This window comes from Carcharhinus amblyrhynchos, chromosome 13, assembly GCF_965287045.1.
Source record: "Carcharhinus amblyrhynchos chromosome 13, sCarAmb.v2.hapA, whole genome shotgun sequence".
Classification (NCBI taxonomy): Eukaryota; Metazoa; Chordata; class Chondrichthyes; order Carcharhiniformes; family Carcharhinidae; genus Carcharhinus; species Carcharhinus amblyrhynchos.
This window is the reverse complement of record NC_137336.1, coordinates 17,182,164-17,206,693: the sequence shown is the minus strand read 5'-3', so window position 1 is coordinate 17,206,693 and position 24,530 is coordinate 17,182,164. Positions and strand designations below refer to the sequence as shown.

The window sequence follows — 24,530 nt, the reverse complement described above, 5'->3', positions numbered from 1 at the left end:
TTCTTAAATAAACTTTGTTTGCTAAAAACTTCCTAGTGGGTCATTTGAATCATATCTGAGGTCAAACATACCTTGCTTACTCTAGCCAAGTTCAAAGTACAAAACTTATGATCCAGGTGGTCATCATAAAACATTACAACAATAGTCAGTTTCAAGGTTCCAATAGACCTCAGAACCACAGATGGCAAATAGCTTGTTCTTTGATTTGAGTGTTCTCTGGTTTGGCATAGAAACTCTCCAGTGATTCATTTGCTGGTTGGGGCTAACTTCCACAGAGAAAGAGAGATAGATAGTGGCTATTTTGCAAGGGCACTGCTGGCTGTTTTTGTTACTGTGTCATACACCTTCAGTGTGAAAAACCTTGGACTGCTTGTCCTCACTGAGTATACTCAGACAGACCCTGGGGAACCCTTCTTTGCTGGCTTTAAATTCATTATTTGTATATTCTAAATTGATAGTGAATCCACAACTCTATCTTGGCATTATACAGGATTTCTTGAGATGCAATGGCCACTATGTCCTTGTCTTTATCAGAGATGGAAATCAGTTTCTGGATGCTTTCAAAAATATCTTGTCTTGAAATAGGCATGGGTTCCATTGTCTCTTGGAGATTCAACCACAATAAGTTTTGCCAACAGCTGACTGTAAATTCTCAGCCATCTTTAGATTTTTGTCCATTTAAAAAATAAAACTCAGGTCTTTTATAAAGTCCAAAATTCCCATGCATAATTTTATATTTTATTCTCCATCATCAATATGTGGATACAGCAGAAGTTACCAATAGGCTCTTTAACATCTTGGCAGTAGTACAGAATATATATTCTCCAGAATTAGCCATTCCCTAGCCAACTTGTTCCAGTACAGCTACAGCACTGGAATTTGCCTGATGATGTGGAAAATTGTGAAGGTATGTCCTGTCTATGATACAGGACAAATCCAACCCAACCAATTACTGCCCCATCAGTTATCTCTCAATTGTCAGTAATGTGATGGAAAGTGTTGTTGCTAGCGTGATCAAATGGTACTTGCTGAGCAGTAAGGGCAATCTCATGGGCAATTAGGGATGGATAATAAATGTTAGCCTAGGCAGTGATGCACACATTCCATTAATGAATACAAAGAATATCCATACCTGCTCACTGACAAGAGCTGAACTGAAGAATGACTGCCTTTAATGTCAAGTCAGCCTTTGACCAAGTGTTAGCATTAAGGAGGCCTCGTGAAATTGAAATTAATGGAAGTCAATGTGAATCAAGGGGAAAACTCTCCACCAGCAAAAATCATACCTAACATAAAGGAAGATGGTTATGGTTAATGGAAGCCAATCATCTCAACTCTGGGGCACCATCACAGGAGTTTGTAAGGGTAAGCGTCCTAGGCCCAACTATGTTTGGTCACATCATCAATGATACTCCCTCTTTCATAAGGTCAATGGGGAATCTTGTGAATTACTCAATGTTTAGTTCTATTTGCAGATACTGAAATGGTCCATGCCTACATGCAGCATGACCTGGACAATATGTCAGGCTTGGACTAATAAGTGGTGGGTAACATTTGGATCTCCGCCCTGTTGCCTCATGTTTACTCTCCTTCCTGCTCAGTGTTTTCTGCAGCCGGTTCCAGCACTTGCTGCAGGTTGAATACATATCCACTTTACAAATTGCTGGCTGGTTTTAGGTAGTGCAAGTTAATTTTAAGCCTTTCACAATCCTGGGTTCCCTGCTGAGGTACATGACCACTCAGCAGCACATTTAGCATTTGACTGCATGCTACCATTATTTAAGTTAGCAATTCACCAAAGATCTAAACCCATGACCACTTCCATCTAGAAGGATAAGGGCAGCAGATAAATGGGGAACACCACTTCCCCTCCAAGCCACTCACCATCCTAATTTGAATATATCACCGTTCCTTCACAGTCGTTGGTTGAAAATCCTGGCACTCCCTCCTGAACGACATTGTGGTTCAACCCACAGAACATGGACTGTAGCGATTCAAGAAGGCAGCTCATCACTACCTTCTCAAGGGCAATGAATGCCAGCCAGCCAGCGATGCCCTTGTCCCACAAACAAATAAAAAAAATTTGAATACAGCCTACCAAGGAACAAATGGGTACAGATTAATCATACGTTATGACCCTTGCACCTGTTTTGAGGCTTACTGAATTTTTCCTCTGATTCATACTTGCTCATGTTATCTCTATCTGCTGCTATCTTGCCTAAACACTTAACTATTTCTTTCTCCCTTTGAAGTCACTTTACATCCACCGTTCAGCTTACTTTCCCACCAAGTCTGTGTCATCATCAAACTTAGAAATATCACATTAGATCCTCTCATTGAAATCACAGCCACAATTTGCAAATAGCTAAAATCCAAACACTGTTCCTTGTGGTGTCCCATTAGTTATGCACTGTCATCCTGAAACTGATTCATTTATTCATACTTGCTGCTTTCTGTCTCTTAAGCAATTGTAAACTCATGCTAGTGATTTACCCAATCCCAAGATCCTTAATCTTGTGGAACTTGGCAGTTCCTTGTTGAATGATTTCAAATATTCTACATCCATAGGTTGCCTCCTTATCTACCCTACCTCTTACACATTCAAACATAATCTCCCTTTCATAAACTCACGTTGACTCTCAAAATCATAGTGCGATTTCCCAATTGTCCTGTTACTGCATCTTGCCATGCCACTGTGCCGTTAAGAAATGTATTTTAATCATATTTCTGTGCGGTTACTTTAAGCAGGCCTGGTAATTTTTGTTTTGATGCCATGTTGTCCTGAGCTGGTGTCCTCGAATTCTTGCTGAAACAATATAATGGGCGTCTTGTTTATTTTAGCCTATAGCCCTTTTGGATTTGTTGATTTATAGGTTAGTGCCTTTAGGCAGTGTTTTTCACGGGGAAATATAAGGTTTTTAGTTTCAGTTTGGCTAGAAGCTGTTGGGACTACAGGCTTAAAGCAGTATTTTTGTTCCTTTCCCTGATATTGGAAATCCTGCTGTCAGTGGCTGGCTAGCTAGAAGCTGAAGGCAAATAGTGTCCCTGTTTCTCGAGGGCTACTGAAAGTTCCAGGGCTAGATAGCCTCGGTGTTTTATTCTCCATCGAAAGGACTGATTCACAGTTGGTGCTAAAACCCAGCATCACACGAACATTCTTGCTTTCCAGGCAAAGCCGAGAAAGGGATATATTTTTGTGGGGGTTGTTTAACTTGGAACAGGAAAGTTAGCTGTTAAAGTTTATGCAATATCATGGTTGTTCTTTTTTTGTAATTGGTAAAAGTTATGCTAATGTTCTTATTGTGTGTTAGATGTTCTTAAATAAACTTTGTTTGATAAAAGCTCCCTAATGGGTCACTTGAATCATCTTACACTGACCCGTGTCAGATTCAAATTGCAGAACAGTCTAGGCTGACTTCATAAACACCTTGGAGTTTCTGACCTGGATTATAACAACCTTTAATAATAGATTCCAGACTTTTTCCAAACATTGACATCACGTTAACTGATATTTAATTCCTTGTTTTTCACGCTATTTCATTTCTTGAACTGTGAAGATTATGTTGGTTATTTTCCAATCCATTGGGACCACTCCAGAATCCAACAAATTCTAGAAGGTAAACTCCAATGTGACCACTATCTCCACAGCCACATCCTCTGTAACCCCAGTATATGGACTATCAGGCCTAGGGACTTTGTTGGCTTTTAGTCCCATTAGCTCCTCTAGGACTTTGTCTTTACCAATGTTCATTTGTTTAGATTCCTCACTCTAATTAGATAGCTTCCTCCCAGTACTTTAAATATCCTTTACGTCTTTTACTGTGAAGATAGACACAGTATTTGTTTAAAGTTCCTTATTTTTCATTATAATTTCTCCTACCTCTGCTGTTTATTTTTGCTAATATACTTATTGTTATTTACTGGCAAATGCTCTTACAATCTCATACCTCCACAATTGGCTTTGTTAAACTCAAGACATGAGTTTCAGACTGAAACACATCAGTTTAAAACATAACATAAAGTTTTATGATATTCTGATTCCTCTTCCACAGAGGATACTTCATTATGAGATTATTAATTAACTGTCTCTCACTGTATGAGACTTGATCTGAAATAGTTTGCTCCTTAATTGGTACCTCATTGCATTGATCTAGGGAGCTGTCTTGAATGTATTCAGTGAACTCACCTCTAACTATTTCTGTTTGCCCAGTCTACATGAAGATTAAAGTCACCCAGGCTTATCGCATTACCCTTATTACATGATTTATACCATGTCCAACATGATGGTTACTGTTAGAGGAGCTATAAATTACTCCCTCTGAACTGTCCTTCATTATTTCTTAGCTCCATCCATACAGATCCTGCATCCTAATTTTCTGTGATCAGATCTCGTTACTGCTTTTGCCTCAACCTTTATTCTAAGCGCTCCTCCTCCTTCTCATTTTCCAATATGCCTATCTTTTCTAAAAGTCAAGTGGCCTGAATTATTTTGTTCTCAACTTTGGCCACCCTGCACCTTGCCTCAAAAATGGCTACTAGATCAAACCCATTCATCTCCATTTGTGTCATTAATTCATTGATCTTGACATGAATGCTTTGTGCACTCAGGCATTGCAAATAACTAAAATTAATGGTGCTATGTTTCCCTGATGTGACCTAAGTTATAGAAGTTCTATTACCATTGTTAGACTATCTCTCCCTGAAATAAATAGGTTTGATTTCAACCACATTGATCTACTGACAATTTTCCTCTTCAGGCTGAATTTTATACAGAGGGCAGAGGTCAATCAGAGCATTTCAGCAACCTCATCAATGCCCCCTCCCCAGCAGTGGTCATTATTGATGCTGCAGCTGCAGGGACAGGGAGTCTGAATGGTCGGGAGACCTTGAAGGCAGGAAAATGGGATGGGAAGGGAATCAGGGACAAGCAGGCAGGCTCTGGCAATCAAATGGGAAATCATTTATCGCCATGCCATTGCTGCAAAGATGACCAGTGAAGCTGGGGAAGCTCTGTAGGCTATGCCATAAAATTGTATCCCTTCCTTCCATAACCTTCTGGGGAGAACATCTAATTTCACATGCCTATTTTGATTCCCTTCACAGTGGCAGGGACTCCTGAAGTAGGCAAAATGCCCACCAAGGTGATGAGTTGCCCTTACCTTGGAATTACCTTGCATTAAGTTGATCTTTCTCTACACCCTAGCTATGACTGTAACACTACATTCTGCACTCTCTCATTTTCTTCACTATGAACAGTATGTTTTGTCTGTATAGAGTGCTAGAAACAATACCTTTTACTGTATTTTAATACATGTGACAATAATAAATCAAATCAAATCAAGGTTGACCATTTAATTGATGCGGTTGGCCTCCAGATAGGCAGCCAGACTGTCACCTTTATCAGACTTGGTAAAACAAATAGAGAGATGTTGGATGTATCCCTGATGCTTTCCCACCTCCCAGCCTATCCCCAAGCCACCCAGAAAATTCCAACAATGGCCAGAATTCTCCAACATCACCAGCGTTTGAGATTCTCCAGCCCCGCTGCAGTGAATGGAGATTTGGCTGAGCGCCAAATTCTCCATTTTCATTTGCAGTGATGGCAGGGAATACGACATTGGAGAATTCCGACCATATGTTTACCCTTCTTGAATCCTCACTCTCCTGTGAATTGATATGACAATTTTACTTTCCATTTTTCTGGGGAGTGTTCCATTTAATTTTGCTTTAATTTTAATTCATTTTCCAGTCATGCTTTTGAGTTCTTTTTGAATTTAAGTATATTGTCGAAAGAGCCGAATCCAGAAGGATTCTGTTTGGAATACTTCTTTATGTGAATCCAATATTTTTGATGCTTTGATTCCTCTAATTTGGGATTGGTTTAGATTAGTGGGTTAGTGTTGTTTTTTTTAAAAGCTGGTCGGCGCAACATCGTGGGCCGAAGGGCCTGTTCTGCACTGTAATGTTCTATGTTCTATGTTCTATCCTAATTCCACCTATTGCTCGTCTCCTGTCCATTCTAAACACGTTATGGTCCAAAAGTTTTACGATAGCCACTTACGCTGGTATCAGTCATTACTTTTATAGCAGGATTTTCAATTTTAATCCTAGAATCCATAGAATTCCTACAGTAGGGAAGGAGGCCATTCGGCCCATTGAGTCTGAACCAACCACAATCCCACTCAGGCCCTATTCCTGTAACCCTACACATTCACGCTGCTAACCCCCCTGACACTAAGGGGCAATTTAGCATAGCCTATCCACCTAACCTGCACATCTTTGGACTGCAGGAGGAAACCAGAGCACCCGGAGGAAACCTACGCAGACATGGAGAGAAAGTGCAACCTCCACACCAACAATGACCTGAAGCTGGAATTGAATTTGGGTCCCTGGTGCTGTGAGGCAGCAGTGCCAACCACTGTGCCATCCAACTAAATCAATTCAGTATCATTGTCTGGGCTTATATGTAAAGAACAAATAATTGATTGAGGTACTGAAGGGCAGATGATGTATCGGAGTCAGTGCTACCAGAAGAATTTTAAGGGTTAAAAAGAAAACAAGATCCATTATAAGACTGATAAATGTCTTTATTTACCAAGTGCCTAGATTATGTTGAAAGGGAGTGTTTCACATTTAGAGTATGGATTGTTATCACCTCCATTCCTGCAAGAAAACTTAGTGGATCTGCTCATCAATGCGCCAACACAATTTGTATCTTATATTAAATCTAACTGAGCTAAACTCTAATGGAGAGTGCAAAGCTGCAAGCAATGGCCTGGAGCTTCTCCGGAGAAAGGAGGGAGAATCCAAGGTCAGATCACACTGGGCCAGTCATCCTCCTCCTAGCAACAGGTCAAGAGGTGATATGGCCACAGGGGCACAAGAAAATCATCTGCCCACCCACTCAGCACGAGGATCATGTAGCAGAATTGGGAAGGAGGAGAGAATAACAAACCCCAGCTGTGATAACATCTGAAGCATGTTATAAGTGGATGACACAGAAACTGGTAACCTCCACAGAAAAGGAACCAAAGGGCTTTGGTTTTGTGACTCCCACTGTTGGAGTTATATGGATTTCCGTGCTAAGGCATGTAGTATTTATGCGTTTATTTCTTTATAAGTCCTGGGATTCCACTGGAATAAACTGTAACTGGTCAGCCACCTAGTGGTAACATCTGTATAATCAGTACAGAATACAGAATCGTTGGTCGTGCTTTAATAGGAGGGATTCATCTCTTGTGACAAGAAGACTTGTGTGTTTAAAATCGCAAACCCAGACTTCAAGTTAGATTGCAAACTTGACATTTCCCTTCGTTTCAAAGGTTGTTATTTATTGTTTTGGCTGCTGCAGTTCAGTTAAACTGTCCAATTTTCACTGACTAGCTAGTTAGTGTGCTAACTAAAATAGTGGGGAAATAATTTGGTCAGAACATTTTACATGCAGCAACTGTTTTTGAGAAGTGACTCCAAGATATGCAACGATGGTTACACTGGAGTTCTGTAATTCAAAACGATACATTCTCACTGGGAATTCTTACAAGTAGATTTGATTGTCACCGAACATGGACACAAAAAAAATCAGAGCTTAATGTTTCAGCAGAAACTACCAATTGGAATTCACTCAGATTTGGGCTAGATTTTTTCTTAAGTTACTGCGCTTGGGGTAAAAGGACTGGGGAGGCTGCAGTTGAACCTCCCCGTGGGGGTGCAAATTAAAATTGGGTGCTTCCTACAACTCAGGAGGAAAAAACTAGTCTGGTAGTACCAGTAGACTGGTACTAGTCTGAACTGGAGCTTCATTTTAAGACCTGTACAGACAGCAACAGTCATTTCCCAAGTTTTACTGTTTTTTTCCTTCTGGGAACAGGGCAATCAATCTGGTCCAGAGTCAACCAATTGCTGTGGCTCTGAGTCACGTATAGGCCAGACCAGATAAAATCTGTCATCTTTATCTGGTCTGGCCTACATGTGACTCCAGAGCCAGAGATGGCAGATTTCCTTCTCTAAAGGACTATAGGGAACTAGATGGGGTTTTTTTCCCCAAACAATCAACAATGGCTTTATGGTCTTCAGTAGATTCTTAATTCCAGATTTTTTCTATTGAATTCAAATCTCACCATCTGCTGTGGCAGGATTTGAACCCGGATCCCCAGAACATTAGCTAACTTTCTGGATTAATAGTCTAGTCATAATACCACGAGGCCATCGCCTCCTCTAAACTGCTCCCTCCCCCCCACCCCCCCCAAGCTATTGCCATCATTTTGCTCCCTTCGTACCAAGTAGAGGCAATTTGAAAATAGCACTAGCAACGAGGGCCAAATGAGGGGCTGAATGGCCTCCTCTTTTTATTCTTTTATGGGATGTGGGCATTTGTGGCTGAGTTCAAAGAGCCAACCACCTTATTATGGATCTGGAGTCAGCAGATAAAGAGCATTCCTGAACTCAGTGGGTTTTTTTACATTGACAAAGGTTTAATTCGACTTGTAATTCCACATTTTTATTGAATTCACATTTCACTCTGTTGGGATTTGAATCCAGGTCCCCAGAGCATTACTCTGGGTCTCTGGATTTTTGGTACAGTGGCACAGAGATCCAGCCTCAGGTGATGGTCTGTGTGGAACATACATGTTCTCCCGCATCAGTATGGGTTTCTTCCCGGTCCAGTTTCCTCCCACTCTCCAAAGATGCGCCGGTTAGGTTGATTGGCCGTGCAAAATTTATTTTAGGGGTGGGATTTTACAGCCACACTCATCTCAAATCCGCAAAATCCCACCCTTTCCATGGTCTGTCCCTCGCCTGCTCCAATTCCCACAGCGAGCAGAACAATAAAATCCCGTTCCTTAGCGTCATGGGGATTAACAGGGAAATACAGGGGGTTACAGGGTTTGTTGTCGGTGCAGGCTTGATGGACTAAATGGCCTCCTTCTGCACTGTCAGGATCCTATAATGACTAGTGCAGTGACAACACCAGGATAAAATCTCTTCCCCTCTGCACTTCCTCTCTTCCTGAACTATCAAGTTGGGGAGGTGTAGCCGGTGTTGAAAGGGTTAGCACAGGCGTGCAGTCGGCAAACGACAGGCAGGCTCATATTTCTGGGGGTTTTTTTGCACTAAACATGCTTTGACATATTTGGGATGGAGAAAGTATGTTGACAGGCAATGAGGTAAGAGTGTAGGCAGCACCGCCCCAGACATCAACCACCTTTTTATTGCATTTCCAGCCCTTGACGCTGCCACCACTTCCACCCTCAGATAAGCAGCTCCACATTGAACAGGCGCAGGGGATTTTTTAAAAAAAGCTTAGAAGCTTAAAATACCTTTTTTTTCTTGGAAACGAAAAAGACGTTTTCAATTTTTTTTAAAAAAGTCTTTCAAGAAACAACAGGTTTTGGGAAGAAGAAGTTAGTTTCCAGCTTCCTGGAGATTTTTTTGATTCACGCAACATTTTTTTTTAGGAGAAAAGAACTTAAGAGAGAGAAAGGGGCATAAAGGAAAACATGTACGTCTGCTGCAGCGAATTGCTTCTCCGGAGCTGTCAGAAGTCTGGTCGAGTTTGGAGACTGTCAGGGTTGCTGATATCTCTGTGCTTCGTGCAGGTCCTCTTGCTGGGACCCAGCTCTGCCTACGAGTCCAGCCAGGATTACTATGACCAATATGAGGAAGAAGAGGAAGGCGAGATAAAGGTGAAACATTATCGCATTTTTAGACCTTTCCAGCTAACTGGGATTGTTAAAAGTGATTGCTCCTTCTACGTTTGGAATATACTAATATTTTAATGTACAGAGGACGGTGTGTATGCAAGTCTGACAAAGACATGTTTTGTCAGTCCTTGAAATAACACTGCTTGTGATACGAAGATACTCTCTTTGCATTCGAACAGGGTTTTAAGTGCACGAGTAATTGTCGCTGAAGATTCAATTTAGTTAATAGGCACACCTTGATTACACTGTTTCACCAGTTCTCTCACAGTGCAGAAGGAGGCCATTCAGCCCATCGAGTCTGCACCAACAACAATCCCACCCCTATCCCCATAACCTCACCTTTTTTTTGCCCAGCTAATTCAGCTGACGTTCAGGGTCAATTTAGCATGGCTGATCAACCTAGCCCGCACACCTTTGGATTGTGGGAGGAAACCCACACAGACATGTGGAGAATGTGCAAACTCCACACAGCCACCTGAGGCCAGGATTGAACCTGGGTACCTGGCACAGTGAGGCAGATGTGCTAACCACTGTGCCACCTGTGAGTTTTCATTGAACTGCCACAATAGATATCTGTGTCACATTCGCCATGCTTCCTTGGATATAGAATTATGCCACACTGAAGGAGACCATTCAGCCCAACATGCCTGTGCCCAACCGTTAAATAGATTCATTCAGTTAGTCCCAGCCCTCTGTTTGTTCCTCAATCGACCGATAAAGTTTGGATCTTAAGACGAGAATTGTTTTCCTTTCTCTGAATGCCCTTCTGACAAGTAGCCAAGGGCAAAACTGACTCCAGCTGGTGACTGTCTGATTGTGTGGGGTTTCCACTACAGATTGCAGACTTAAAAATCTGAATGATATTTAGGCCAGTCTGTCTTCGAACAAGTATTGTATCATTAGCTTGTGTACAGATTCTCGGCTGGCTCATTTCTTGAACTGTAAGAATTATCGGTAGTTGCAGACAGAAATACTGCCTACACTCCATTAACTTGACAATAACTTTTCTTTCAATCTGGATAGTTTTTATTGAACTTTGGAAATTGGGGGACTACTCTGTAATGGAGACATTTATTCCATTATGTTGGGGTTTTGATATTGAAATAAAACGTTGGAGAGACTCCTAACCTTACGTTCTTATTCCTCCCTGTGTCATTTGGTCACTGGGGGCCCCTGATTTACAACAACAACAACTTGCATTTATATCACACCTTTAGCATAGTGAAAGATCCCAAGATGCTTCAGAGAAGGTTCGAGATGACTTATTGACATGAGATTCTGGGAGTTTTGTTAGTGTTATTCGATCCATAGAACATAGAACACTACAGTGCAGAAAGAGGCCCTTTGGCCTGACGAGTCTGCACCGACCACAATCCCACTCAGGCCCTACCCTCATCTCCCTACATATTATTACTTGGTAATCCCGCTAACCTAAGCATTTTAGGACACTAAGGGGCAATTTTAGCATGGCCAATCAACCTAACCCGCACATCTTTGGACTGTGGAAGGAAACCAGAGCACCCGGAGGAAACCCATGCATTTGATGACCACTGTAAAAGATTTTCCACTGCAAAAGATTTCCCACTGCAAAAGATTCACATTCAGTCTTTTTTTCTCTGTAACACTAAAAGGCCGTTCCCTCAAAGTGAGTGAGCAAATTACAATACTTTTTTTCTGGGATTGTTGTTAGTGTTTGAACCAAACTACCAAGATGCCACATAATAGTCTGTTTAATAAAGTTAAAATCCTGCAGGATTACAGTACAATTTTAGGTTGGAGTAGGGATTGGTTGCATTCTTAGAGGAGGTTGTTATTAATGACAGTGGAGTTGAGGGGAGATGGTGGGGACTGACTACTGACTGACTCTTGAAGGGATTGGCCTTGGCGCTGTATGTAACTCTTCACAACTTGTTTAATGATCTGAATAAAGGTTCACGAACGTTACAATGATTTGTGTGGGTGTCAGGGCCTGCCAAGAGAAAAACAAAATACAACTGGATCAAGATGAGGAAATCAGCCTGTGTCTAACAGATGTAATTTAATACCAATGTAGGGCTAATGCCAAGAATGTGTAGGATTGTGAATGTAAGGCTAAAGAGAGTGATAAAGATCAAGGTATCAATTAATCATTCAGCTTTATAGCCAATGGGTTACATGGTGGCACAGTGGTCAGCACAACTGCCTCACAGCGCTGGGGACCTGGGTTCGATTCTGTTCTTAGGTGACCATCTGTCTGGAGTTTGCCAGTTCTCTCCGTGTCTGCTTGGGTTTCCTCTGGGTGCTCCTGTTTCCTCCCACACTCCAAAGATATGCAGGTTAAGTGGATTGGCCATGCTAAATTGCCCCTTAGTGTCAGGGGAGGGGGGGTGGTGTTTCAATCAGGGTAAATACATGGGCTTACAGGGATAGAGCCTGGGTGGGATTGTTGTAGATGCAGGCCGAATAGCCTCCTATAGGAATTCTATGATTCTATTAAAATACCATGCCATGGACAAACCCCAGTAAGATATTGTTAGGGCACTGCAGTACTAAACAAAATATTTCCTTTGTTGGCATTGACTGTAGTTGGACCTCGACTAGAATATTGTACTTAGATTTTGTTTTACTCGCATGATAAATGGTAGAGTTGATCTGACAAAAGGTAGTCAACCTGATATGTTTCTCTCCACAGTTTCTGACAGACCTGCTGAGTATTTCCAGCCTTTTCTGCCTTTATTTAAATGGCAGAGAGATCCTGGTAAAGAAGGGCAAGAGACCTAATTCAAAAACCCCTTACTCTAATGAGATTGGAGAGCTGCATGTTTCTACTCTTGGATATTGTAGACATGAAGGGAATTGCACTGAAGTTGTTAAAATTTTGAACAGATTAAATTCAATCCATATGGATATACTGTTTGAATTAGACAGGTTAGGGAGGACCAGGGGACAGTGGTAACATTTACCTCAGCCAAAAAAAAGTGTTTTCCTTTCTGCAGCGAGCTATTGAATTTTGTAACAAGTTTTAAGCTTGTCAGTGAATGTAGATTTACTTGAAGCGTTCAAAGGTTCGTAACAGGGGTTTGGATAATAATGAACAGAAAGTGACATGGTATTGGGTGTCTTGTGTGTGGGGGTTGGGAGGGGACAAAGGGGAATTTTCCAAATTGTTTCCCTTAGCTTAGCCTAGGATTCTTTTGTTCTGTTTTTTGACTTTCCTGGGAGATTGTGTGGGTGCTGGTGGGTATTAAAATTCATCATAGCAGACAGAAGTTCAAGGGACCAACTGGTCTTTTCCTGTATATCATTTTTTTGTTCATTTGATAATTCTTATCACATTTTGCAACCCTGTCCATTTTTCCCATGAAAATCTCAATCTGTGGCCTTATTGTTAGCAAATGTGCTGGACTTTGAGACGTTATTTCCAGCTCTTTTGTGAATGAATGAGTGGCCTGAATTAAAAGGCAGATTTGTGGAGCTTGAACATGTGTATGAAATGTAATGCTTCCACATTGCTACATTGTTCAAGTAGAGTTTCTATTGGTTTTTGGAAACCAAGTGCAAGATTGTTACCTGAACTGGGAGATATGTGTGGGCGCAGGTTCAGTGGCATCAGGATGTTGTCACCTTGCTTTGAGCAAGTTGAGTTTTGAACAAGAAATGCTTGATTTGATTTATTATTATCGCATGTATTGGTGTACAGTGAAAAGTATTGTTTCTTGTGTGCTTTGTAGACAGAGCATACCGTTCATAGAGTACATAAGGAGAAGGAAAAGAGAAGGTGCAGAATGTAGTGTTACAGGCATACCTAGGGTATAGAAAAAGATCAACTTAATATAAGGTAGGTTCATTCAAAAGCCTGATGGCAGCAGGGAAGAAGGTGTTCTTGAGTCGGTTGATGTGTGATCTCAGACTTTGTATTGTTTTCCCAATGGAAAAAGGTGCAAGAGAGTGTGTCTGGGGAGCGTGGGATCCTTAACTAAGCTGACTGCTTTTCTGAGGCAGCGGGAAGTGTAAACTGAGTCAATGGATGGGATGATGTTGGCATGATGGACTGGGCTACATTCACAGCTCTTTGTAGTTTCTTGCGGTCTTAGTCAGAGCAGGAGCCATACAAAGCTGTGATACATCCGGAAAGGATGCTTTCTATGATGCATCTGCAAAAGTAATGCAGAGCACGGAGGGGATGGGGTGAGGTTTCAGAGGGAGAGATATTCAAACAGTTAAAATTATAATTTGATACAATTCAAATTCAGATCAGCTTGATATTTCCAACTTCCCCCCATTCAGCAGACATTGGACCAAATGAACTGTTATTGCCTTAAGTGCATTGTTGGCAGTGCAGTTCGAGTAGATGGACTGAGAGTTTTGGGCTCAACAAATTGTAGAATGTCTGCTTTTTGAATTAGTATGTAAGATAAATACCTTTACTATCAGTAAGAGAAATTGTTAGAGGAGAATTTCTGCAAAGTGTCTTCGTCAATAGCTGTTTCTCCCTTTTGAATCTTGTTCTCATGATTTACCTTGTCTCCGTGCAAGACCAAAGCAAGTACTTTGCTTTTGTTCTCTGTATTTCTGTTTGATTGAGTTTTCTTTTTCTTCATTTCACTGCTAACTCTAATTCATGGTTGTGGGGTGTTGGACTCTATCCCGACAGACACTGGGCGCTAGGCAGGACACGCCCAGGACAGGATGCCAGTCCATTGCAGGGCACACACTCTCAAATAGATAAATTGAGGGGCAATTTAACATGGTCAATTCACCTAACCTGCACATCTTTGGACTGTAGGAAGAAACTGGAGCACTCTGAGGAAACCCACACAGACATAGGGAGAACGTGCAAACTTCACACAGACATACACAGAAGGCCAGAATCAAACCCGGGTCCCTGGAACTACGAGGCAGCAGTGCTAACTGGTGCCCCGCCATGTTGCCCACTCTTTTAATCTTTTTTTGTTTAATGTTTTTCATATTAGAATCGTATCTGCATAATGATACTTCATTGACAGTAAAGCACTTTGGGATATATTAGACAGGTTGGGCCTCTTCTAGAAAGAATGACTTGAACCCATGTAGAACCTTTCACAACCTCAGGATGTCTAAAATTATTTCATAATGAATGAATACTTTTGATGTACAGTTACTAATAGAAAACACAGCAGCCAGTATTCAGGCATCAAGATTCCACAAATAGTATTATGATAATGACCAGATAGCCTGTTTAGTTTGAGATTGTAAAAGGCATCATTCTTTTCTGGGTCATTTTCTCTTATATTTAGTGGCATTTTTCTATTTCAGGAGGTACTTGTACTCTGTGCTTTTTCCTTATTGTAAAGTGATAGTAAACAGTGTCATATTTTCATTTCCTATTTGGACAGTGTTATGGATATGAATTCTTCCTTCCATGCAGCTTTGAAAATATTAGTGCTTTTGACTATTCTGCCTGTGGAGTGTGATTGACTGTTAGTTGTTTCTTGTCCATACATGTAGCTTTAGTACAGTGGTGTGTCATTCTGTTTTGCGGCAAATCTGTCAGTTCCTTATTCGTGTTAGTTAATTTTTAAATTAAATTATTTATGTTATTCTCCATTTACAAGGTGCTGGAATTGATCATGTAAGCAAAACAAAATAGGAAGCAAATATTTATTCTGGGTTTCGGACCTCTTGCATAGAAAGAAAGACTTGAAATTATATAGAATCTTTCACAACCTCAGGATAACTAAAACCATTTCACAACTAATGAATTACTTTTGATGGATAGTTACTTATAGAATAGGCAGCAGCCAATTTGCACACAGCAAGGTTCCATAAATAGTAGCATGATAATGACCAGTTAGTCTGTTTATTTAGAGTAATGTTTGCTGAGTGATAACAATTGGTCAGTTCTTAAATTATCTTTTACATCCTCCTGGGAAGACGAGTTGGAGCATTGACTTAATGACCCATTTGAGATATTTCCAGCTGCGTTCACCCCAAATCCGGAAGATCCTACCCGAGGTCACAGGACCTCCGCATGGTCCGCGTCCCGTCTGCTACGATTCCCATAGCAGGCAGGAAGAGAAAATTCCACCCATGCCATGGCAATCTCTCATTATAGCCTGTACTTTCAACTTGTTGTGCTCATGTATCTAGAGTGTGATTTGAACCCATAACCTTCTGACTCAGAGACAAGAGTGCTACTGAATCATGGCTGTCATATGGGTTCCATCACATTTAAAATCTTGGTGGAAGCTTCACTGACACCTGTACGATAGGCAGATAACCATTTAACAATAGTTTCATGGATACCACCATATATCTACTGTGAAACCAGGTGCTGAAATTGTGTGCTAGAAATTATCAGGGATTATCATTACCAGGAATCCTCCTGCAAAAAGAAAGACTGTGAACTGAACAAATCTATCTGCCAATGCCACTAAGAAGCAGAAAGGTGGAAAATACTTGATATAGCAAGGCAAATAACAGAATGATTGCCGTATAACAGCAGTGGAAAATTCCGTGGTTAACATGTGACAAAAAGTGTGTACGCGTTGACTATTCATTTCTAATATTTAATAAGATGCTAAACATAATACAAGTATAATATTATTTTCCTGACCTCTGGCAGACAAGAGAAAGATCAAAAACTCACCATGTCAGGACGAATGAAGTGACAGACGGGTATTCTGTAAGCCAAGAAAAATCATTGCTAAAAATTCTAAATTCTAAACTTCCCTGCATCCAAACATTTATTGCACGTAGTATGTTTCATTCTTAATTGCACTTTGTTGCATATTCAAGCAATAGTAATGATATTAGTTGGCCTCTTTTGGTTTCTAATCAATGAAAAAATAAATTAGTATGGGAACAATGTATATTGAATCATACTTTAGAATGCAAAGAAAGTCCATTGTCAAGAAGTCCAATTAGAATATGTACGAGCAATTAATTCCATTACAATATGTCAGTATTCTCATCAGCATTGAAGGTCTGTTAAACAGAAATTATCTTTGATACCTGTTTTAATCTTCAGTTCGCTCCTCTATTTTATGCTAATCCAGATGAATGTTTGAATATTTTCTATTTTTTTCTTGTGCTGTTAATATCAGGCATATGCAGTTTATTGTAAAGATCTTCTTGGAGCTTCTTTGGTGTTTCCTGAAAAAAAAGTTTCTAAGTCACAGATTATTGTCATGGATAAAGCCTTGTGTTCCAGCAGCTTAATAAATTTTGCCGCATGCTGATAAATTAAGCAGAGTACTGTCTACAGCTTAATTCGACTTGTGATTTTATCATACCTTGTATTCTTCGGAAGACAGCAGAATCACGTTGAATTAGACTTTGACTCAGGTTTTCACGAATGACAAGGAGATAAAGCATAAAATATTTTTACAGTTATTGTGAAACCTAGTGAGCTTGTGTGATGGAAAATAATACATAGTTTACAACTGCTATGTCCAACTGTAAGTAATGTTATCATTAATGAATATTTTTCTTCTCTCACTGTCTGCACAAGCTACAAGTCCTGACTGTATTTTGACAAGGCTCCAGACAGGCTCATAAATTTGAAGAAGACAAATTGTCATTATGAGAATGAAATTGTATTTCAACCCCTTATACACAGTGGTAGAATAAAAGAAGTCATGCCAAATCATAGAAAATATATGTTTTATTTTTGTCACAAATTCATTATTTTATTTCCCAATTAGGGCAACCTTATTAAGTAATGCAAACCACTTCTCAAATTAACCATTGACCTCAGAGGAATCTCTTCAGTTCAGAAGGAGACCATTTTGCCCAACAATTCCATACTGACACTGCAATAGAACATCTTATCTAAGCCCTTTTCCGTAATCCCATGCATTTCTCCTACTAATCCCCCCATTCTACACATCATTGTACACTAAGGGGCACATCTTTGGCGCGTGGGAAGAAACCAGACCAGTCGGAGGAAACCCGTGCAGACATGGGGAGAATGTGAAATTCCACCCAGACATTCACCCAAGGCCGGAATCGAACCTGGTCCCTGGTGCTGTAAGGCAACAGTGCTAACCACTGTGCACTATGCTGTCCTTGACTTCCTTGATTATTTCTATGCACTCTGTAATGGGCAAATGGTAAAAGCCCACCTTCTCAACGCTCCCCCCCCCCCGGGTTAAATCACTTCCAGTCAGCTTGCCCCCTCAAAGGGGAGAACAGCTTCTGGTCATCTGGGGCTATGGTCATTTTATCTTTATCTTGGTAGAAAATGGCAATTTTGATGATTTTTGTTTGAGCTTGTGCATCAAAATCCTTTCCTTCCTGTCTTTATCAGATCCATTAACCCAGTGGCTAACATTCACTTAAAAAAAATGCAGAGAGGAATACGCTGGAATAAGTCTGCAAGAGTCCAGCATCATCTTTGTTGAAATGCCACACATAAAGTTTTGTAATAATTATTTCGCGTGATTGAGTGAGATGCATTAGTTTTATAATGCGTTGGCCGGGCTATGAGTTATGTTACTGGTTATGCCTGTCCAATGTCATAGCTGTTGGCACTGGTCATTATCCTTCATTTTCCATTGTGTATTCAGTTCACTATTAAGTTTACAGCTTCATTCTGTGCCCTAGGGGTTTTGCATTCACCTTATTGCCTTCACTTGGTGGAGATGGATAACATCCTCTCAATTCTATTGCATTTCAAAGTATTCCGATCAATCTTTTTCAGCACGATTTGTTTTCCTGCAACCAGTAAGGGCTGGGAATTATTGCATGTACTTTCTTTAAATGAACTTGAACTGTTTGCTTTAGAACTCCAATGTCAAGTTAACTAGCCCATTATTCCTCAGAGCACAGCCATGACCTTTCTCTTAAAATAATTTGGAATAACTTGAGCTCCTCTCCAATCTTCCAGTGCTATCTCTGGGTCTAACAAGCTTAAAAAAAAAGTTTTTAGCCAATGACAGTTCTTCCCCCCCTCATTTTCTAAAGTATTCTTGGGTGCATTTTACTTGGCTCATGGGCCTTATTGATATTCCAGCAGGCTAGTTTTTGAGTGACCATTTCACGACTGTCTTTCACTTTCTGCGTGAAATCAAAGCATCTCGCTTCTCTCAGCCATCAGAAAGAGATTTACAAGGGTGGTGCCAGGACTCAAGAGTTTGAGTTATAGGGAGAGATTGGACAGGCTAGGACTTTTTTCTTGGGAGTGTAGGAGCCTGAGGGGTTATCTAATAGAGGTGTATAAGATCATGAGGGGCATAGGTAGGGTGAATGCACTCAGTCTTTTTCCCAGGGTTGGGGAATCAAGAACTAGAGGGCATAGGTTTAAGTTAAAAGGGGAAAGAATTAATAGGAACCTGAGCAGCAACATTTTTACACAGAGGGTGGTACGTATGTGGAATGAGCTGCTGGAGGAAGTGGCTGAGGTGGGGACATTGACAACATTTAAAAGGCATTTGGACAGATACATGGATAGGAAAGATTTTGAGGGATATGCGCCAAATGCAGGCAAATGGGGTGAGCTTAGATGGGCCTTTTGGTCGGGCCCATGAACCAGTTTGTGCTGAAGGGCCTGTTTCCATGACATACATTCTGTGATTCTATGAGAGGGCACTGGTTGTTATCTACAGCAAAAACTATGGCGAAGAAAACTATAACATTTTTAATAAATAATTTCCTTCTCTCATTCCTTGAATATTTCATCTACATTAAGTTGCCCGAACAACATTCGATTGTTCCCATTATTGTTTGAAATATTTTCATCTGTTTTCTCTTTCTCACTTCGGATTGCCAGCTTTCTTTCCAATTGAGGTTGGTTCGCTCTCTAATATTTTTTCCTCTGTTCCCGATGATTCATATTTAAAAGTTTGCTGTCTGTTTTAATTCTGATAATTTTAAGTCTACTGTTAATTGTTGAAAGTTGCCCTCCTGTTATAAATTATCGTTTCAACTCAGGTTAGTTTGATTTTCTTGACTTACCGTCTTGTCCATTTTCTGTTTTACGGTTAAAGTAGGTTTTCTTGTTCCTTACATAAATCATAATCTTTATTTTTAAGTGGTGGGTGGTGACAGACAACCACAGATGTCTTGGATTCAGTCAGCTTCTTGCTCAATACCATTTGAAATTAAGAAGGTAAAGACTACATGGAACAAAAAGAGGCTGTTCATCCCATCATGCCAACTCCTTCCAGCGAATACTTCCGCAATCGTCCCTTCGGCTGCATAGACTTTAAGTTCTAGATTTCTTTTCCTCAACCTCTCTGCCTCTCTGTCTCATTCCACATGTCTTTTAAGATGTCCCTTAAAACCTAGCCACGTAACCAACCTTCTTGTCACTGGTCCTAATATGTGGCTCAGTGTCAAATTTTGCTTAATAATACTCTTCTAAAGCCTCTTGGGATATAATATTATGTTAAAGGTGCTGTGCCAATACAAATCATCATTGCTGCTAGCTAAATGCCTCAGCATCCTGTGGTTCTTTTTTTCTGCTATTAATTTAACATTTTTTTAGAATAACTTCACACCCGCGCAGTTTGTTACCCTTTGGGGAATAGTGAAGGGAAGCGTTGGAAGGATTCCTGATTTGATTATAAGCTTATTGAACAGTGTTGAACATCCCAGCTGAGGCCAGCAACTCTTTGTGTTGGACTCGGATTCAGAGCTTCTGGTCCAGCAATAGGAGTGCTGCCCTTGTGCCACAAGGCCGCCTATTGAATTTAAAGGAAGTCACCTTAGGTGGCACAGTGGTTAGCACTGCTGCCTCACAGTGCCAGGGACCCAAGTCCGACTTGGGTAACTACCTGTGCAGAGTCTGCACATTCTCCCCGATTCTGCGTGGGTTTCCTCTGGGTGCTCCAGTTTCCCTCCCACAGTCTGAATGACGTGCTGGTTAGGTGCATTGGCCGTGCTAGATTCTCCCTCAGTGTACCCGAACAGATGCCAGAGTGTGGCGACTAGGGGATTTTCACAGTAACTTCATTGCAGTGTTAAAGTAAGCCTGCTTGTGACACTAAGAAATAAACTTTAAACTTAAACTAAGGGAAAAGGTCTCTGAAATTTTCTCCTGATCTGAAACACAACAAAGCAAGGAGTCACATGCCAGCTTGCTTTCTGACACTGATATTTTCATGCAACACAGGATTCATAATGTTCCCTAATCATATATTCAATGCATTGAATCCCAGGTGTAATCAAATATTTATCCTGTTCTTTCTGAAGGAACTAAGATACACAGCAATAACTCCTGGAGAAAGTTTGTCCCACAGGTCCATTAGCTTACTGAGGAGGGAAAGAACTGAAATCTCCTAGTCTGACGTGTGATTTGAAAGTGGCATGATTTCAGGTTATGTGATTCAAGGAGGACTTAGATATAGCTGTTGGGGCTAAAGGGATCAAGGGATATGGGGGGGATGAAAGAGGGATCAGGATATTGAATTTGATGATCAGCCATGACTATAATGAATGGTGGAGCAGGCTCGAAGAGCTGAATGGTCTACTCCTGCTTCGATTTGCTATGTACGTTTGCATGTAGTCTCAAATCTTGTTTGAGGTTGCTAATAAAGAACAAAGAACAACACAGCACGGGAAACAGGCCCTTCGGCCCAACGAGCCCGCGCCGCCGTCCCACTGTCTCAGTGACCTATTCATGATTTTAGTCTAAGCCTAATGTTGTAGCTCTCTCTCTCTCTCTCCCCCTCAGTTCCATACTTCTTTGCACAGGTTAAATTGCCTGCTTACATCATCATTGTTATGTCATTCTGGATTTTGAAAGACCTTACTCATGTCCCTTCACAAAATCTTTCCATTAAAATAGAATAGAATCCCTACAGTGCAGAAGGAGGTCATTTGGCCCATTGAGCCTACACCTACAACAGTCTCATCCAGGCCCTATCCCCGTAACCCAACGATAGACTATAAGACCAGAAGGTACATGAATAGAATTAGGCCATTCAGCCCATTGAGTCTGCTAATCCCACTGACACTAAGGGGCAATTTAGCAAGGCCAATCAACCTAACCCGCACACCTTTGGACTGTGGGAGGAAATCGGAGCACCCGGAGGAAACCCACACAGACAAATGTGCAAACTCCACACAGACAGTCACACAAGGCCAGAATTGGACCAGGTCGCTATGCCACTGTGCTGCCCAAACTAACAAATTAAAATCGAGCCTTTTTCTAATAATATACAGCACTAGGTTTCAAAATCATAATTATTGTTCTTCTCAGAACCGTTTATGTTGAAGCACTGACCACAATGCATTCTGAATGTAGCTCCAATAATGATGTTGACAGGAAAGATCATGTGCTATACGTCTACTCCAGAGATTTAAATTCATAACCTGGGCTAACCACTCAGTGCAGTGCTGAGAGAGTACCGCTATCTTGGATTTCTGGTAAGCTTTTAAATCAGTGTCTTGTTTGCTGTCTGTGATGAATGCGAAGGATTCCATGGCATTCTTTGAATTGAAAGCTGGGGTGGGAAGGGGGGGGTTTCCGTGGGTGGGGCAGGGTGTCAGGGGAGGGCAGGGGGGTTCTGCCGATGGCCTAGCCAACCTATATCTCTCAATTAATATCACCAGGAATAGATTTTCTGATAATTTGTCTCATTGATGTATAAAGTCTCGAATGTGTGCATACTACCTGCTGTGTTTCCCTATTACAAAAAGTATTTGCGCTTCGGTAGTATTTCATCGTGTTTAGGATGTCTTGAGGTTGTGAAAAATGTGACGTGACCAATGTGTTTGACCTGTGTCTCTGGACTATGTTAATCAACACAAAACGGCTAAGTAATGACAATGAAACATCCAGTCGATGGTTCAGAACCCTGGGTAATGGACGTCCAACCAGTGTGTGATTAATCTGGGACCGAATGTTCCAAATTATTTTGTCAGCTTTGATCTTTAAGACAATTTCAGCAGGTCAGACTGTCCCTGAATAAATGTTATCGACAGCCTCCTTTTAAGGAAAGAAACTTGCATGAATCCCAGTGGATTTCGTCTTGCCTTTTTTTCCCAGTTCCAGCGGCCTACTTAAAATCTTGTTTGTTATTGCAACACATATTGATTTTTGTTTGTGTACATTAAAAATCGATCCTAATTACTTATCCTAATTTTTATAGTACTGAAAGATTATTCCGCCTTATTATTTTGAATAACATGAACAGCTGGGGAAGATGCCTGCAGAACATGACTGGCTCCCCATCTGAAGGCTTTCCCATTGACTCTTGCCTTCAGCACCTTATTTCCAAACCAGTTTTTAATTCAACTATTTATTCAATGAAACTTTTTATTAGTCTAGTCAATACAATTTCTCCTGAAATAACAATGCATCCCATCCCATGAATCAGACTTCACTGCAGTCCCTCTATGGCAAATATATTTTTTTTAGGTAGGGAGACCAAAACTGTACACAGTACTCCAGGTATGCTTTTGTCTAACTGCTTTTGAATGTTGGGATACAATTTGCCATCTTCCAGTTTGCAAGAATGGAGCTTCTTAAATGTCTTCCAATCGCTCATTTATTTGAGGACTCTGAAATCAATCCTTTCCAATGCCTTGTACACAGTCAATTATTAGAATTACTTCACGAGCCATGTTTTGCTAATGTTGAGATATGTTACAGCTTCCCAGATAGTTGTCCAGACTTCATGAGCTAATCTGCAAGTAATGACAGTGTGAATAGAAGAACGCAAACTGTCTTATACTGATAATGACTGAACTACACATTGCCTTTCTGCACTCCTGAAATCCTAACTCATAATGTCACTAATAAATCCATCTGGAGAATTGGGAGCATAATGTTCCGATGAAGATAATCCTCCTTTAAGCCAAATGTAAATCACACATGTCAGAACTAAACACTGGACTGCTTTTCCTCCCATTCGTAATCAAGGTAGTATTTCTATTAACTAAGAGACAATTTCCCTGTCACAAGTAGGATGGAAGGTGGATTTATACCGAAAGATTTTCCATTAGGTGAGGTATCCAGAGCCAGATGAACAAAAGGAAGCCCAATGCTCTGCTTCAAGGATACTTGCAAGTATGCATGAAGGCCAAAAACATCAAATTTTGCATCTGGGAGACACTTGCCATCAACACAGGGAAATGGCAACATCACCTGTGGTCTGTTATGCACCACCATGGCAATTATTAGCTCCGAGAGCTTAGCAACAGGTACCAACACCAAAAACAATAAGCTAGAATGGTAGCAGATAATCACTTCACACGTACTTGTGGCAGAACCTGCCGCTCAGAGACTGATCACGCGAGGCACTATATTAAGTTGCCCCATCCCCAATGTGTTTGTTTTGCCCCATGTCCAGCATCTTATATAGATGAAAGGATGCCACCACTGCTGAACTAAGCTTAACATTACGTTTAAACATAACTAATTTTACAGAAAAGAAAAAAGAAAACTGATTTATACAATGCCTTTCACAATCTGAGCATGTCCCAAAACACAGTTACTTTATAGTTAGTGTTGTAGTGTAGGAAATAACACTCAGCAATGTTCCACAAGTAGCAAGATTATAATGGCCGTCTTTTTCTGTAGTGGTGTTGAAGAATGATAAATATTTATCAGCACATTGTGGGAAAACTCCTTTATTTTCTAAATCATTCCATGGAATCTTACGTGCCCACATTGGAGGACAGGGAGAGTTTCAGTCTAATGCTTCATCAGAATGATAGCACCTCTGTCATTGCAGAATTTGACTGCCGGCATAGATATTCTCTGGAGTGGGACCGGAACCCATAATCTTCAGTCATAAGCAGGACTGCAATCACTGAGCCAGCAATCTCACCTACATAGATCTGGGATTCCCATCAAAGGCAGGAATCCTCTTCACCAAATCAGCTCACATTATGACAGTGCAAAGATTTCACATGGGACAT

At 40.8% G+C, this 24,530-nt stretch overlaps 1 protein-coding gene across 1 annotated transcript in view; it reads left to right on the top strand.

The window, feature by feature from the left end:
• Nucleotides 1-9,241: 9,241 nt before the first annotated feature.
• Nucleotides 9,242-24,530, top strand: part of LOC145351747 (vascular endothelial growth factor C-like) — a 66,213-nt gene continuing 50,924 nt past the window's right edge. Inside the window, exon 1 of the mRNA XM_080201349.1 lies at nt 9,242-9,683. Coding sequence (XP_080057475.1) covers nt 9,498-9,683 — 186 coding nt within the window. The 5' untranslated portion in view covers nt 9,242-9,497. The remainder of the gene's footprint in view (nt 9,684-24,530) is intronic.